Below are 14,924 nucleotides of genomic sequence, written 5' to 3' on the forward strand. Positions count from 1 at the left end.
GATTGTCCACTTCTCCAGCAAGAACTCGGTCATTGCTTGCTTTGAGCGAACGTTTTAAAACTGGATGCATGAAAGATTAACCCTGGAGAACCCAAGAATCCTTTTCTTCTTTGGAAAATGATTAATTTTACATTAAATGACTGCTGTATGTTCGCTGAACACCAAAATGTTTTTTCAAATATTTAATGCTTTAATCCTAATTTAGGATTAGGGCCAAATTTGACCCTTTGGGATTTAAGGGTAGCATTTGAGTAGCAGAATTTATAGGGGTCAAATTTGACCCCGTGGGTTCTCCAGGGTTAAAAGAAAGACACTGGCTAATTGTAGCCGTTTGCTGCTAAGACTGCGATATCAAGCAAAACCATCGAACGAGGGCAATATTACTTTCATATGTGGCACTTTCATATAGTGGATGAAAGTGAAAATAAATTACGCCATGACAATTCTAAAAGTACCTGAATGACAGATATACGACGGAACACTGGTGATCTGCTAAACTGTGGGAACAGATTCGTAAACGGTGGGAACCGATTACTAAACTCGGGGTACAACAAATGTAGATTTTATTTATTTTTTTGGTCAATCACTCTATCGTCTTGCCATGAGTTCACCAAGCTGCAAGTAACTCTTCGCAGTGCTGTGGCCGTACAGAGGAACGAGCAGAAATCATAACAGCTTTTTAATATTCTGCCACTTGTTGAAATTTCGGTCATTCACTTGCCGCTGCAGTACACAAAGCGTGCTCTAGGGGGCCTATCGGAAAGCATTGAATTCCACATTATTCTGTCATTTGTTCATTTGTCAGTCAATCATAGTGTATATTTGCGGCATCCGTGGACCAATCACACACCTGTACAATACACACTGGCAATTTTCGGACAATCCCGATCTAGAGGAGGTTCCCGTGATAGAGCTCCAGACGTCACGTGACCGATCCCAGCGGGCATTTGTCATGTTGATGGTGGGATCGCAGCAGTGGCAGCCCGAGGATTTACAACACACCATCAACAATTTGCGACGCCAAATGCGCAGGACGACAATGCTGATTCATTGCGATCATTTGCGATGAGTGGGTGCACCGGAGGTCCTCACTCCCTTGCACTGGAGAGCAACCAACGGGCCGGAGAAGCCTTCGCCTGTGGGTTGGTGTGGGGACTGCTCACTCGGACCCCCATGTCTGCAAAGCCATCCAGCGGCCACTCATCATCAGACGCAGCGTTGTTAATATTTTGAAAGTAATGTAATGCCTTCTCTACTGTAGGTAGGTCGGTTTCTTTCATAGACCATGTTGACCCGTACCCTTGCTCAAAAACCAATGTCGCCTCTGGTTGCTCTGGAAACCCGGTCGCGGCGGTGGCCCAGCCGTGGAAAAGATTTCCACTAAAATAAATAGAGCCGTTAAATTGATGCGCACACACACTCAGCCATTTTCTGATCTGCTTATCCTCACAAGGGTGGCAGGGAGGTGCTGGAGCCTATCCCAGCCGTCTTCGGGCAGTAGGCGGGAGACACCCTGAACCGGTTGCCAGCCAATCGCAGGGCACACAGAGACAAACAACCATCCGCGCTCACGCTCAAACCTTGGGCCAATTTGGAGTGGTCAATCAGCCTGCCATGCATGTTTTTGGAATGTGGGAGAAAACATGAAAACTCCGCACAGGGAGGCCGCAGCTGGAATTGAACCCGCACTGTGAGGTCCACGCGCTAACCACTGGATCACCAGGCCGCGCTTTATCTAAATCTATATATAAACGCACGCACGCACGCACACACGCAGGCAGGCAGGCAGGCAGGCAGGCAGGCAGGCAGGCAGGCAGGCAGGCAGGCAGGCAGGCAGGCAGGCAGGCAGGCAGGCAGGCACGCACACACACACACACACACACACACACACACACACACACACACACACACACACACACACACAAACACAAAATAAGCATTCCCACCTATGGACTTCTGTCAAATGGAAATTCCCTCACCCAGGAATGAAAACCTATGCATTAAAATTTTGACTACGATATTGCATTAACGATCGATTCATTAACAACGGAGGTTCCAGTACCCGGAAGCCATACGGCTGCATTTGGCTCGCGGGTCGCATGTTTGGGACCACTGATCTAGACTATTCATCTGGTAACAAATGACAACAAAGATTCTGGTTGCAAACTCCTTGTCTTTTGTTTTATTGGAGTGGTCTTGGAACAGGCGTTCGACAAAAAATAAACACGACCAGTTGCTCACGCAGGAATTTGCAGTCCTTAATATTGAAAAGTTTTATTATTTAACCCCATCTTAAAAGAATTGCTCTGGACAGTTCAGAGACATTCAGGCCTTTGCCAACTTTGATCTTGAAGGAAGGCAATGGCTCAAAATTGGCCCGATCGTCAGTAGGAGCATATCCTGCTTATCAGACAAGATCGGAGTGCACCCAAGATGGTTTCTCTTCTTGGAACAATGTAGGACTCAAGTCATGCTTTTCAAAACGGAGGGTGCATGAAACAGCACGAGTGATTTTTAAAAAATGTTTTTATGGGAGACCCAGTGTAAACACAGTACCATAAAGCAGAGTGACATAAAAGAACATTACAGGCTGGCATGTTTTCTTTGCTAGTAACTTTTCTATTACCCAAAGTCAATTTATGATTAGTGGTGGGGTGGGGGCTGGAGGTGGGTGGGGGGGTTGGTTTGCCACATTCTGACATGAGAATGGCTCAGATCTAAAACGACCCACCATCAGCCCAGTTAAAGTATGCATGAATGCATATTATAATTGGTGCATATCCATTTTCTTCAGCGCAGTCCAAACGGTTTCATTTGTATGAGTTGAGCAGTCTCTATACAGCCACGATGTTGTTCATTTCCCACCTTTGAGTAGTTTTACTGGGGTCACAGTCTGATATGAACACTTTGTGGAGGAGGTCTGAGCGATCTAAACATTTTCCTGAAAAAGAAAAACAAAAGCAGTTGCAAAAACAGTCACTACTTTACTGCATGGAAAATAAAGAGATCACACAGATACCGATAATAGGCTAGGCATTTCATGGTTGAAAAGACAATGATTTAATAATAATAATAATAAATGTATGTACACATCGATATAAATATCATACTAGTCGGACAATATCAGAATATTCAGAATTATATTAATGTTGTAAGTGTAAATATCCATTACGCATATGAATGAAGCAACGTCACTTCTGCAATATTTCTTTTTTTTTCCCTTCTTGAAGGAAGAACATGAAACATGCGATGTTTAGGGGTTTGCCAGTTTTCTAGCAGAATCGACCAGGAAAAAAGTCCTCTTTTATTCCAAGCCAGCGCTATGTTGTAGACACTCTACAGCAGGGGTGCCCAACCAGTCGACTGCGGTCTGATCCCGAGTTGACCGTGAGGTGTGTTGGAAAAAAAATAACGTATTTATTTTTTTTTTAATGTCATGACAGGAAGTCAGTGTTGCCAACTTAGCGACTTTGACGCTATATTTCGTGAGTATTCAGATCCTCTCGAGCGAGTCTTTAAAAAAAAAGTGAATAGTAACAATCCAGCGACTTTTTCTGGTGTTATTGGAGACTTTTGGAGTCTGTGTGGTGAAAGCACGTTGTTCTCAATGAGCAGCGCCGGGAGCTGTTGTGGCCCCACCCCCAAATGAAGCCGCTGCTGGCTGATCGCGCCAGGTTTACAATCTGGGCTGGATGTAAATGTAAAACTTTTCTTTGTCTGAAATAAATTTTAAAAAACATCAACAAATAAAAATTACAAAAGAAAAAACCCCCATCCCCCCAAGTAAATCACACGCACCGATGACATCATTGAGTGACGTTTAGGACAGCCAATAGCTACTTTCCTTACAGATGAGTTGGAAACGCTGCTGGAAGTTGACAGCTGTTAACAGTAGCAAGCAGCTAGCGATTACAGCGGTTTTCACCCCGAAACGTCAACATGGCTGAGAGCAGGGGTGGCCAACCCGCGGCTCTTTGGCTGGGTCAATGCGGCTCCCGGGCTTTCACATGACAAGCGTTGAAAATGCCTTGGCGGTGGCAATGCCATTCAAACAACGGCGCTAAATACACAGAATGTACTTTGTCAGCCTATCATCAATCCCGTTACTTGATTGACACAGAGGGCAACCAATCAGATGATTCCCTCAATACTGCTACAAGGCGATGGAATGGCTGTGGATGTGGAGAAACAATTCAGGAAGGATATTGATGCATGCGAGTGCTTTTCCCTCCAATTTGACGAGACGACTGATATGATGGATGTGTGTTTTCATCAGAATGTTTTTCAAGACATGAGCACCAATGAAGAGCCACTCACCATTTTGCCATTAAAAGTACACACCAGGGGTGAGGATATTTTTAATGCTTTCATGGGATTTGTTAGCGGGACAAAACAGTGGCTTTTAGATTTATCTTTCCTCACTGATCTCACTGGCCAGCTCAATTAATTGAATTTAGAGCTACAAGAAAGAGTAAAGATGTAGTCAACATGATGAGTTCAGTGAGCACATTTAAGATAAAGATAAGATAAGAAAACCTTTATTAGTCTCGCAATGGAGAAATTCCCAATTCACAGCAGCAAAGTTATGAAAGGAAGAAGTAGGACAACAAAATATAGGAGCTGCTGGAAAGGCAGCCACTCTCGCGGCGCCATTTTGAAGTCAAAATAACAAAAATAACACAACACAACACATAGGACACAGTCACAGACAGTCGTGCAATCTTCACCACTTTTCTGCATACACTTTGAAAACTGAAGCAGTTATAGATGAAAGAGGAGAGGATCAAAGTGTCCTTTCACCAGTGGATCAGAGACGTCATGCTGAAAATGTGCACACGTCTGCTACAAGCTAAGTTTTGAAAGCAAACACGAAGCTGTAGCGTCCATTGACGAAAAGAGATTCGTTCACTTCTCCTGTCCCCAGATTTAAAAGCAAGCTAAAGCTGATGTCCAAACGGCTGCGGCTTGTGCAACTTCCCTCACATGCAAGCAGAACTACAACGTCATGGGAAAGGTGTGACACAGCTTGACAGTGCACGTTATGAGGAGCATGTTCAGATCATCTTGTCAGAGTTTGAGAGGCGTTTTACTGACTTTGCATCCATTGCGCCTAGAGTCAGTTATGTGTTATCCATTTGGTGCAAATATTGACGTTGGTGATATTGCCGCCAAAGTCAAATCACTTTTCGACTTTGAAAGCCCCACTCTAGAGGGTGAGATTCTGAGATTGCAAAATGACATTGGGATCAAAGCCAGTCCACTGAGGTAGGAAGTGATTTCCTTTTTCTTTTTTTTTAAACAGTTTAGATGAAACAGATTAAACAGTTATAATTAAACTGTTTCATAGCTGTTTTTTGTGTTTGGTTCATATTAAAACTCACTCACTCCCAAAGACATATTCATGTGTCTTTTCACACTCCACACGTTCAACCCCAGATATTTGTTTTTCAAATTTTCCAAGACTTAGGGTAAAAAAAAGGGGGGCTAGAATTGGCTGGCACTGAATGAGTTAAGGTCACTAATGGTTATTGCTCATCATGCAGATTAGAATTAATGTGTGTGAGGGGGGATCAGATGTTCACACTGGACTGGTAGATCTCCAGAGGTTGGTTCCTTGAGAAGTAGCCCTTGGGACAAAAGGTTGGGCACCCCTGCTCTACAGTGTTTTCGTGACATGTTCATTCTCAAATAGACAGCAATGTACGGTGTAGCAATCAGTTTTACCACGGACATACAGTATGTTCATCTGACCGTATTCCTGTGACTATTTAGGTAGCTGGTATTTTGCCGTGACCGGCAACTCTCTTGCTTATGTTATTTTGTCATGAATGGTTCTGATTGGTCAATCTTTAGAGCGAGCAATTGAGGGCCTGCCCTGAATCGGCCGTCATGAATGTTAAGACCATCAAAATGAAGCTAATCTTTCATGGAAAACAGTGTGTAGCCACGGCAACAAATTATCAAAAGCAACAGCTGTTACCCTGGCGTAGGGTGCCACATTAGTTATGTTTGAGAAATAATTCTGTTGCTTCATTAAATTCATCCCAAAGAAGTCAAGTACAGTCCATTTCCAGATATTTACCTGTTGGCACATGAGTGAAGCGATGGAGATCCTGAAAGCATAATGAAAAAAGACACAGATCAAAACAGTGGCGCATTCACTCAACAGATGTTTTGTCATCAAATATTGATTAGAAGAAAACAACATGGCCAACGTTAAACCCTTTAAGCATTATCCATCTTTAATTTGGTCTTTAACCATAAGAGTTGAACAGAGAAATATCTGTATTTATACTGTAATCATCAAGACTGAGACTAACGATAACAGAAAATTCAACGAGGGCAGGAATCTCAAACACAAATGACCATATTTTCCGCACTATAGGGCACACCAAAAAGTCATCCATTTTCTTAAAAGCTCCCAGCGCGCCTTAAAATCCGGTGCACCTTGTGTATGGTCGTTACGGTAATACGTCGACCCCAAGATGGCTCCTTGCTGCAGACATGCTTACAATGTTATAACTTGCTGCTGGTTCAGTGAACTGTGTCGCTGCTTTATTAAATACGTTTTAAAGAGAGCTGTGGTGTTGTTTTTTTTAAAACGCACATTTTATTAATGGTTTTCACAGTCTCAACAAATACAGGTACGTTTGTCTGTGTCTGTGCCTTCTCCTCTTCCGTTGGACTCGAGAGGCGTTCATGACTGCCTCGGAAAAACGTAAATGAACTATTCCTTCAATGAAACTATGAAATTGAAAATAATGCATCAAAACAGAAGATTAAGCGAGGAAATCACAAAATCAATTCTATAGCCCCACAACAGAATTTATTTTGTGATTCCCTCGTTTGTGAATTCAGTACACAACAAAGGAATAAATAAACACTTCTGAGACAGTCCAGTCTCCTCCAACTTAACTCAACTGTATCTATAGAGTACTTTCAAACAACCTCTGCTGCATACAAAGTGCTGTACATGGAGCAACTAACAAATATATAACAATATAGCCCCCGCCCGCTGCTCCCCAGGACATATATGTGCAGTCCGTCATTCAACAGGCCAACAACATTCTAGACAATCCTTCTCACGTGCTGCACTCCCAATTCGAGCTCCTACATTCGGGAGGGAGGTACAAGACCCTTCTCTGCAAATTAAACCGATACAAAAACTCATTCATACCGCAGACTATCAGCCTAATTACCAAACAACAAGAGGAAGGCAGACAGACAAGCAGGAGGACACGAGGGCAGTGTGGGGTGTGCATATGACTGTGATGTACCGTCCATTGTGTGTAGAGTATATACTGTATGTATTGACCAATGTATGTGGTGTAGCGTATGTGTTTGTATTGTTCAATGCATGTAGCAGCAAGGAGGGCATGTGCTCCGAGACAAGTTTGTCCTATGGGAGACCAAATAAAAAGTCAAATAAATAAAGCAATAATCAGTAACAAAGATGGTAGTAGGCACCAAACAGTAAAACTAAGATCAAATTTACTGACATCTGATCGTTCTGTTGCATCTATGGGGCTATAGAATTTATTTTGTGATTTTCTTTTTTGATGCATTACTGTATTTTCAATTTTCATAGTTTCATTGAAGGAATAGTTAATTTATGTTTTTCCGAGGCGGTCATGAACGCCTCTCGAGTCGAACGGAAGAAGAGAAGGCACGAAGACGGACAAGACGTACCTGTATCGCCATCTAGTGGATGCATTGTAGATTACGCCTTATAGTCCAGTGCGTGCAATATATGAAAAAAATTTAAATATAGGCCATTAACTGAAGGTGTGCCTCATAATCCAGTGCACCTTTTAGTGCGGAAAGTATGGTACCCAGTGGCCACTCCGGTCAAATATTAGGACCGCCTCACGTTTTTTTGCCATGTTGTTGCCCTGGGTGTTTTGTGTGTGTGTGTGTTGGCCAAAGGATTGGGGTGCATTCTGAACTGGGCGGCGGCCAAAGGCGGGAATTTTGGCAGTCCGATCCCCAGCTACAGAAGCTACCTGCAGGGACATGGAATGTCAACTCTCTGGTATACAAGGCAGAGAAGTTCTGACTTAACATAGCCTCCCCACACAGCCTGGACTCCGGTACCAGTTCTCTCGAGAGGGGTTGGACTCTTCCACTCTGGAGTTGTCCAAGGTGAGCGGTGTTGTTTTCTTGAACGATGATGAATTTTTTTCATTCATGGCCCTTTTTTTCATTACGTTAACGAGACGATGACGAGCTAAATGGGGCTCTTTGAAGACTAAAACATGACGTGACAGACTGGTCCCAAGTCGACCGCGAGTGGTGGGAGGAGGAAATGGGGGGGGGGAGAGATTTGTGTATCTGTGTTTTTTGGTTTCATTCATGTTAGGGGCCGTTCCGGCTGTTGCTCATTGTGGCGTGCGTGCATTTGCGCGTGTGTATAGTTGGGCGCCCGCGTGCCTGTGTATTATGCTTGCACGTGCACGATTGGGTCGATTGTGAGAGGTTGGTCGCTTCAAAAGTCAATCTTTGGTCAAAAACGTTTGCCCTATGTGGCAAGCTGACCCAAGTACTAAGTAACCGCTGCAGCTTGCATGCAGACAGTGCCTGCTTTGAGTTGCAACAACAGAATATAAGACAGATTTGAAGAGGATTGTTTAAGAGAAGCAATGCCAGAAGTCCCTGCACTAAGGCGCTAAGCAACATGCATAGTAAGAGAAAAACGTTTTTATATTTTTGCTTGTGGACTTGGTTGAACTGAGAGTTTGTGTGTGTGAGACTATCCATCCATCCATCCATTTTCCGAACCACTTGATCCTCACTAGGGTCGCGGGGGGTGCTGGAGCCTATCCCAGCCGTCTTCGGGCAGTAGGTGGGGACACCCTGAATCAGTTGCCAGCCAATCGCAGGGCACACAGAGACGAACAACCATTCACGCTCACACTCACACCTAGGGACAATTTAGAGCGTCCAATCAGCCTGCCATGCATGTTTTTTTTTGGTATGTGGGAGGAAACCGGAGCACCCGGAGAAAACCCACGCAGGCCCGGGGAGAACATGCAAACTCCACACAGGGAGGCCGGAGCTGGAATTGAACCTCTGCGCTGTGAAGCCGACGTGCTAACCACTGGACTACCGGGCCGCCTGTGTGAGACTAGTGCACACAATATTCATTGTTGAAAATGACTGGCCTGTGGTCTTACGACCCTGTGGTCTTACTACCGGAGGAGTCAATTTCTGTCATGATCATGTTGGTGTATGACATTTTCAATAAATCTGGCTGAGCAGAGGTGTAGTGTGTGTGTGTGTGTGTGTGAGGAAGGGATGGGGTGATGTTTATGTGTGCCCATGTGGATTATGTGGCTCTTTGCAGGAACACAGTGGCTCTTAGTCTCTGACTGGTTTGCCACACCTGCCTCAAGTTATTTTGGTTGAGCTAACATCATGGCTAACATCAATTCATTAGCTTGTTGTGCATATAATCAAATGTTAAAAGTAAATTAAGGCACATGCCGGAATTATAACATAAGTAGGCAATGGAGTATTTTCTGCTATTTAATTGAATGACGTATTCGCCCCCACACCCGATCAGAACTTGAGTGATGTTCTGTTATTGGACTTCTGTGCTTGCGGACGTTGTATCGGTCTGTCATGGTAAAGAAGGAGCTGAGCCAAAGGGCGAAGCTCTCAATTTACCGGTCGATCTACGTCCCAACCCTCATCTATGGTCACGAGCTATGGGTCGTGACCGAAAGAACGAGATCCCGGATACAAGCGGCCGAAATTAGTTTTCTCCGCAGGGTGTCCGGGCTCTCCCTGAGAGATAAGGTGAGAAGCTCGGTCATCCAGGAGGGGCTCAGAATCGAGCCGCTTCTCCTCCGCATCGAGAGAAGCCAGATGAGGTCGCATGGGCATCTAATTCGGATGCCTCCTGAACGCCTCCCTGGTGAGGTGTTCCGGGCATGTCCCACCGGGAGGAGACCCCGAGGACGACCCAGGACATGCTGGAGAGACTATGTCACCCAGCTGGCCTGGGAATGTCTCGGGATCCCCCGGGGAGAGCTGGAAGAAGTAGGAGAGGGAAGTCTGGGCTTCCCTGCTAAAGCTGTTGCCCCCGCGACCCGGCCCCGGATAAGCGGTAGAAGATGGATGGATGGATGGATGGACTTCTGTGCTTGTCACGGATTGTCCGTAACAAACACCGTGTTCAAATATAAGGCTAGGCACTCGGGCACACTTGGCCACAGTTCGCTGATTGACTTTGCGCTCCGATCATCGGATTTACGGCCACATGTTTTGGACACTCGGGTGAAGAGAGGTGTGAAGCTGTCAAATGATCACCACCTGGTGATGAGTTGGCTCCGATGGTGGGGGAAGATACCGGTCCGACCTGGCAGACCCAAACGTATCGTAAGGGTGTGCCGGGAGCATCTCACAGAATCCCCTGTCGGAAAGAGTTTCAACTCCCACCTCTGGCAGAGCTTTGCCCCCGTCCCGGGGGAGGCGGGGTCCATTGAGTCCGAGTGAACCCTGTTCCACGCCTATACTGTTGAAACAGCCAATCGGAGTTGTGGCCATTAAGTTGGTCGGTGCTTGTTGTGGCAGCAACCCGCCGAACTGACCGGTGGACACTTGGATGCCCACAAACTGAAGGAGGAGTCCATTAAGCCTTTTTGGTCTGTGGGACTCCGGAGGCAGCTGAAGAGTACCAGCATGGACAAGCGGAAAGGCAGCTTTGGCGGTCGCCATGAACTCACTTACAGTCATGATCTGCCTCACCCAGCATTTTCCTTTGTCTCGCATACTGTATCTTAGTGTTGTGTCTGCAAAAAAATTTTTTTGATTGGTTAAGCTGCGCTCCAACCCCGGATACAAGCAGCCGAAAGGAGTTTCCTCTGCAAGGTGCCCGGGCTCTCTCTTAGAGACAAGGTGAGAAGCTAGGTAATTCCGAAGTGGCTCAGAGTCGAGCTGCTTCTCCTCCACGTCGAGCGGAGCCAGATGAGGTGGCTTGGGCATTGCATGCCTCCTGGACGCCTTCCTGGTGAGGTGTTCAAAGCATGTTCCACTGGCAGGAGGCCCTGGGGACGACCTAGGAAATGCTGGAGAGTCTCCCGGTTGGCTTGGGAATGCCTTGGGATCACCTCGGAAGAGCTGGTAAAAGTGGCTGGAGAGAGGAAAGTCTGGGCTTCTCTGCAAACGCTATTGCTCCTATGACCCGACTCCGGGTAAGAGGTAGCGAATGGATGGATTGATGGATAGTACTGAGGCGCTTTTGACCTACTATAATCCTCCACTGGAACAATAGCTATGACAAAGTAAAGGATGCCAGTAGTTTTCTAACAACAAGGCATTCGCAATTTTTTTCCCCCATGGCAGCATATCCTGTACCACCATCATGTGTGAAGTGATATATTATCTGTGTGTGTGTGTGTGTGTGGGGGGGGGGGTGACAACACTTGGGAAGCACAGGGTCACTGTAAGAGTCCCATGCGGACAAAAACCCCCACAAACAAATTAAAGTAGTGTTGAGTGGAGACATGCACGTCTACATTCTGCCATGGTACGCTTGAGCGAGGCATCGAAGACCCCACCAACTCAACTCAGGTGGTCATCACTTGCAATTTTTGGGTACAATAACAGACACATTGGTTCAATAAAAACAATATGAAATGGTTAAGTTCTATTATTTTCCATAAAAAATACATTTTAATGACAATGATGACATATTTATACGTTATGTAGTGGGGTAATTAATGTGTTGGTTTCACCTTGAAATACCTCCATTCAAAGTACTGGTTCTGGCCACAGTGTGTGATGATGACAGCTGACTTATCATTTCCGCTTGTCAGACACTGGTCATACTGCATCAGCTGGTTGGCGTCATTGATCCGGAACAGCTATATACAAAAGACATAAAAGATAATCATGTATAAATTAATGCAAGACCTACAGTATATAAGAGTTTCTTGGAGCCATATGCAAAACAACCCCCCCCCAAGAATTCAGATAATTTGAATACGCTTTAAAATCAGGCAAATATACCAGAATACTTTTTAAAGTTTATTCTTTAACAGCAGGTGGCACTAGAGAGCCATTTTATTTTTATTATTTATGACACCTTTAAAAAATCGAATTTTCCACCAGCTGCGATGAGTGTGCAAAATATGGCAAGTTTTCGTGCGTGTTTAGGACCCCAAAAATATGATTATTTCGGTGAGAAAAAAAGTACATTTCTAAAAAATAAAAACAAACAATCGAGACATCACAGCAGTCACAGTCATACTATATGATAATAATAATAATAATGACAAGAAGAGGAAGAAGAAGAAGAAGAATTATTATTTTTATTATAAGATGGTGCAGTGGTACAGTCGTCGGACTTGTGTGCGAGAAGCGTGGGATTGTTTCCCACTCAGTGATGGTGTGCATGTTGGTTGTGGTAGTTTGTCTGTATGTGTGCCGTGTGACTGACTGGCGACCAGTTCAGGATGCAGTCTGCTTCCGCCTGAAGTCAGCTGGGATAGGCTCCAGCAACTTCCTGCAACCTTGTTCAGGATAAGCGGTGTTGAAAATGGGTGGATGGATGGATGGACGGACAGATGGAAAATAAAAATAATAATCATAATAATAATAAGAATTTCTATAAAAACATTTGTGGCCTCACAGCAATTGTTTCTGGGAACTAAAAAAAGCAAGAAAATATATATTTTTGAATCAGTCAGTTTTTTTAGTTTTGATGGAGTAAAAAAAAACCAAACAAATGGAAGCACTCATTTCTGAGGGAAAAAAAAAGGGGATTTGGGATTGTAATTTTCAGTTCCGGGGGGGAGAGAAGGAAAAATAAAACTGGCACTTGATTTAATCTGTTGATTCTGATGCCTTTGGGACGCGCTGCTTGCGAAGAAAAATGAATCTGATTTTGATGGTCTAAATATTTGTGAAAATGTGAAACTTTGCACACAAGAGGCCCATCAAAAATATCAATATTGTATTGTATTACTGAACTCCTGCTACAGATTTTAAGTGGCCACAGATGTGGGTCTCAACAGGCGTAAAAACAGTAACATTTTCACACAAATCAGGACTATTAAAAAAAATAAAAAATAAAAATACATTCACATTAGACGTTTATTGTGCCATTAAAAACTGATTTCAATGTACTGTTACTGCAATTTGGCCATTGCAGTGAGGGCCTGTTATAGCTGCTTGCAGGTACAGTCATACCTCGGTTTTCGACCATAATCCGTTCCAGAAGGCTGTTCGAAAACTGATTTGTTCTAAAACCGAAACCATGTTCTTTAAAAAAAAAATCTTTCTTGAACACGTCTGCTCACAATGGAGCGCTACACGAGGTCTACCTGAGGAAACGTCACTCCCTTGTGTAAGGAAAGCGACAGGAGTCAAGTGGCGCATTCAAGTGAGCTCAGTTTGGTCGAGAACCGATTTTCGGTCGTAATCCGAGGCATAAAAAAATGGAAATTTTGGGTCGAAAACCGATTTGGTCGAGAACAGAGATGTTTGAAAACCGAGGTTTGACTGTATAGTTTTTTTGTGCATTTCTTAAAGAAAGTTGGCATTTTGAACAAAAATTGCTTTGTGGAAAATCCATGATTTGCCTTCTTTTCTCAAAAATTAAACAATGATCATCCACCAACAGGCGCCATTCAATATTTTTGGTCCAGGGTTGGACAAACGATGGGCATAATCTTTGATCTTTGCCTTTGTCACTTGTTAATAGATGACTTATTGATTCCAGAATTAATGCATGCATGCAAATGTGTGACCACGTGTGGATTTAGTTTTCGACAGGGCAGAAATCGAGAGCGACTGAGATGTTATATTTACCTGATTGCCACCCATTCTGTGGCATGGTCCAGTTTCCACATTCCCTCCATTTGTGTGTCCCATACTGTCAATACAGTAACTCGTCTCAAAGCCCCGAATCTTCACACAAACAGACATGCATGCAAATAAGTGTCACTTTATGTTCATTTACTGCATTTGTTTGTTGTGCTGTTTCATTTACTCACCTCTCCCCATTCAACATTTTTCGAGGGCAGAGGATAGTACAACGGAATGTCATAAGCGATTTCCTCCATGAACCATTTGAAGCTCTTGCACCGGTGGTCTTGCCTAAGAAAAAAAGAGTGAAAGCAAAATAACATCTTTTAATCCATGGCCTCTGAGATTTTGAAAAAGAATCCATTATTCCTTCAGTATCACAATTCCAGAGCTGAAATAGTTACATACAAAGGGGGCCTAACAGTATTCTGGTAGCATTGTGCGCATAATATACAGTCCCCTCCATGAGTATTGTAATGGCAAAGTCAGAATGGCAAATTTTATTTATTTATTTACCTTGATCTGAGCTGGGTATTCATTTTAGACGAGGGTCTGTTATGGACAATGCATTTTTGCAAAGTACGAGCATGAAAGGAGGACAGCTCATTATCTCTACTCATGCTGAAGGAAAATTTTCATTGGGTAACTACTGATGTACCATATTTTCACGACTATAAGGCGCCATTAAAAGTCTTAAATTTTCTCCAAAATGGACAGGACGCCTTATAATGCGGAGCGTCTTGTTGTATGCGCTGAGTTCCAAAACCTGACTGACAGCCGACATGCTGTTTATATAGAGAAAAGGCGGAAGTGAGTATGGGCAGGCATGCGGCAAAGAAGTCGGCCAATCAGTGAAGGGTGGGCGTGTATATATATATATGGAGAGCGAGAGAAAAGGCGGACGTGAGTGAGGACGGGCATGCGGCGAAGAAGTCCGCTAATGAGTGAAGGGTGGGCGTGTAAGTGGATGCTAAAGGGACGCCCTTAGCAGGTACCAACACCTGTATAAAGTGTGGGTATGTGCATTATTGCAAAACAACTTCGGTTTTGGTTTCTAAGAACCCCCGAAAATAAATTCTACAAAGAGACACGCCTACGAAGCTCAGTTCAAA

The 14,924-nt window shown here is 44.1% G+C and overlaps 1 protein-coding gene across 1 annotated transcript in view; it reads right to left on the bottom strand.

Moving 5' to 3' along the window:
• Positions 1–2,153: 2,153 nt before the first annotated feature.
• Positions 2,154–14,924, bottom strand: part of galnt7 (UDP-N-acetyl-alpha-D-galactosamine: polypeptide N-acetylgalactosaminyltransferase 7) — a 73,836-nt gene continuing 61,065 nt past the window's right edge. Inside the window, exons 11-15 of the mRNA XM_086119473.1 lie at positions 14,001–14,103; positions 13,816–13,914; positions 11,739–11,867; positions 6,083–6,113; positions 2,154–2,941 (exon numbers count right to left, since the gene is read on the bottom strand). Of these exons, the coding sequence (XP_085975599.1) occupies positions 2,835–2,941; positions 6,083–6,113; positions 11,739–11,867; positions 13,816–13,914; positions 14,001–14,103 (469 nt within the window). The 3' untranslated portion in view covers positions 2,154–2,834. The remainder of the gene's footprint in view (positions 2,942–6,082; positions 6,114–11,738; positions 11,868–13,815; positions 13,915–14,000; positions 14,104–14,924) is intronic.

The sequence above is a fragment of the Hippocampus guttulatus genome, chromosome 9 (genome assembly GCF_054856545.1).
Source record: "Hippocampus guttulatus isolate MCC_2025c chromosome 9, RoL_Hgut_1.0, whole genome shotgun sequence".
In the NCBI taxonomy this organism is placed as follows: domain Eukaryota; kingdom Metazoa; phylum Chordata; class Actinopteri; order Syngnathiformes; family Syngnathidae; genus Hippocampus; species Hippocampus guttulatus.